We start from the raw sequence: 1,192 nt of genomic DNA, 5'->3' as shown, positions 1-1,192 counted from the left end.
CGTGCTCTTCAAGGACAATATGTGAGCATATATATCAACATTTGTTGAAGGGTTCCATTCATCAGTATTTTACTTTTTAGAATCTTAATGATTCGACACACTTTATTTCGACATAAAAAGGAATTTTACTCTAACATCCGCGAGTCCTTTATCATATATATTTATTGCATACTGCGTGAGTAAAAATGTATTTTCCTTATCAAAATAGTCAATTTATCCTAGACAACATAAGCTAGACTTCTACACATTTGTGAACTTTAACAATTGACCGGACACCACATCAAATATGCAGATCAATTTAAAAAGTTGTTTTCTAGTTGAAGTTAGTCAGTTTGAAGTCACATCAGATGGGTGCCGCTTTGTCAAATGTGAAAACTTTAGGAAACTGTTCCCCCGAAACACGATTTTTAAACGATAGATCAAGTTATAAACGAAGCACACCACACAAAAACGGGTACGCTTGAATCATCTGAAACACAACTATTTTTTTTTAAATATTTAAAAATAACATTACAACAACTTTACAGTATACTTAAGAAAACTCAAGAAAACTATATGTTAATCCCGGATAAAACTGCCACCTGTATGTACAGACTATCATCGTTGACAATACTAATATCCTACTACATGTATAATAAAAACGCGTGGGATAGGGAGAGGGATGGGGAAAGGGGAGGGATGGGGAAAGGGAGGGAAGGGATAGGGATGGGGAAAGGGGGGATAGGGAGAGGGGAGGGATGGGGAAATGGGGGATGGGGAAGGGGAGGGATGGGGAAAGGGTGAGGGATGGGGAAAGTGGGGATGATGGGGAAAGGGAGAGAGATGGGCAATAGGGGAGGGTTGGGGAAAGGGGAGGGATGGGAAAATGGAGAGGGATGGGCAAAGGGAGATGATGGGGAAAGGGAGAGGGATGGGCAATAGGGGAGGGTTGGGGAAAGGGGAGAAATGGGGAAAGGGAGAGGGATTTGGAAAGGGGAGGATAGGGAAAAGGGAGAGGGATGAGGGAAGGGAGGGGATGGTGATAGGGATAGGAATTGACAAAGGTAGATGGATTGGGAAAGGGAGAGGGACGGGGAAAGGGGGAGGGCTGGGGAAAGGGAGAAGGATGGGGAATCGGAGAGGGATAAGGACAAGAGGGGTTGGGGAAAGGGGGAGGGATGAGGAAAGGGAGGGGATTGGGAAAGGGAGATGA

General features: G+C 44.1%; 1 protein-coding gene across 1 annotated transcript; it reads left to right on the top strand.

Moving 5' to 3' along the window:
• The first annotated feature begins 865 nt into the window (after positions 1-865).
• Positions 866-1,192, top strand: LOC128244252 (uncharacterized). The gene has a single exon (XM_052962271.1). The coding sequence runs from the start codon at positions 866-868 to the stop codon at positions 1,190-1,192; it is 327 nt and encodes a 108-aa protein (XP_052818231.1).

This window comes from Mya arenaria, chromosome 8 (genome assembly GCF_026914265.1).
Source record: "Mya arenaria isolate MELC-2E11 chromosome 8, ASM2691426v1".
Taxonomy (NCBI): domain Eukaryota; kingdom Metazoa; phylum Mollusca; class Bivalvia; order Myida; family Myidae; genus Mya; species Mya arenaria.
The sequence above is the reverse complement of the archived record's forward strand: the minus strand, read 5'-3'. Positions and strand labels throughout refer to the sequence as shown.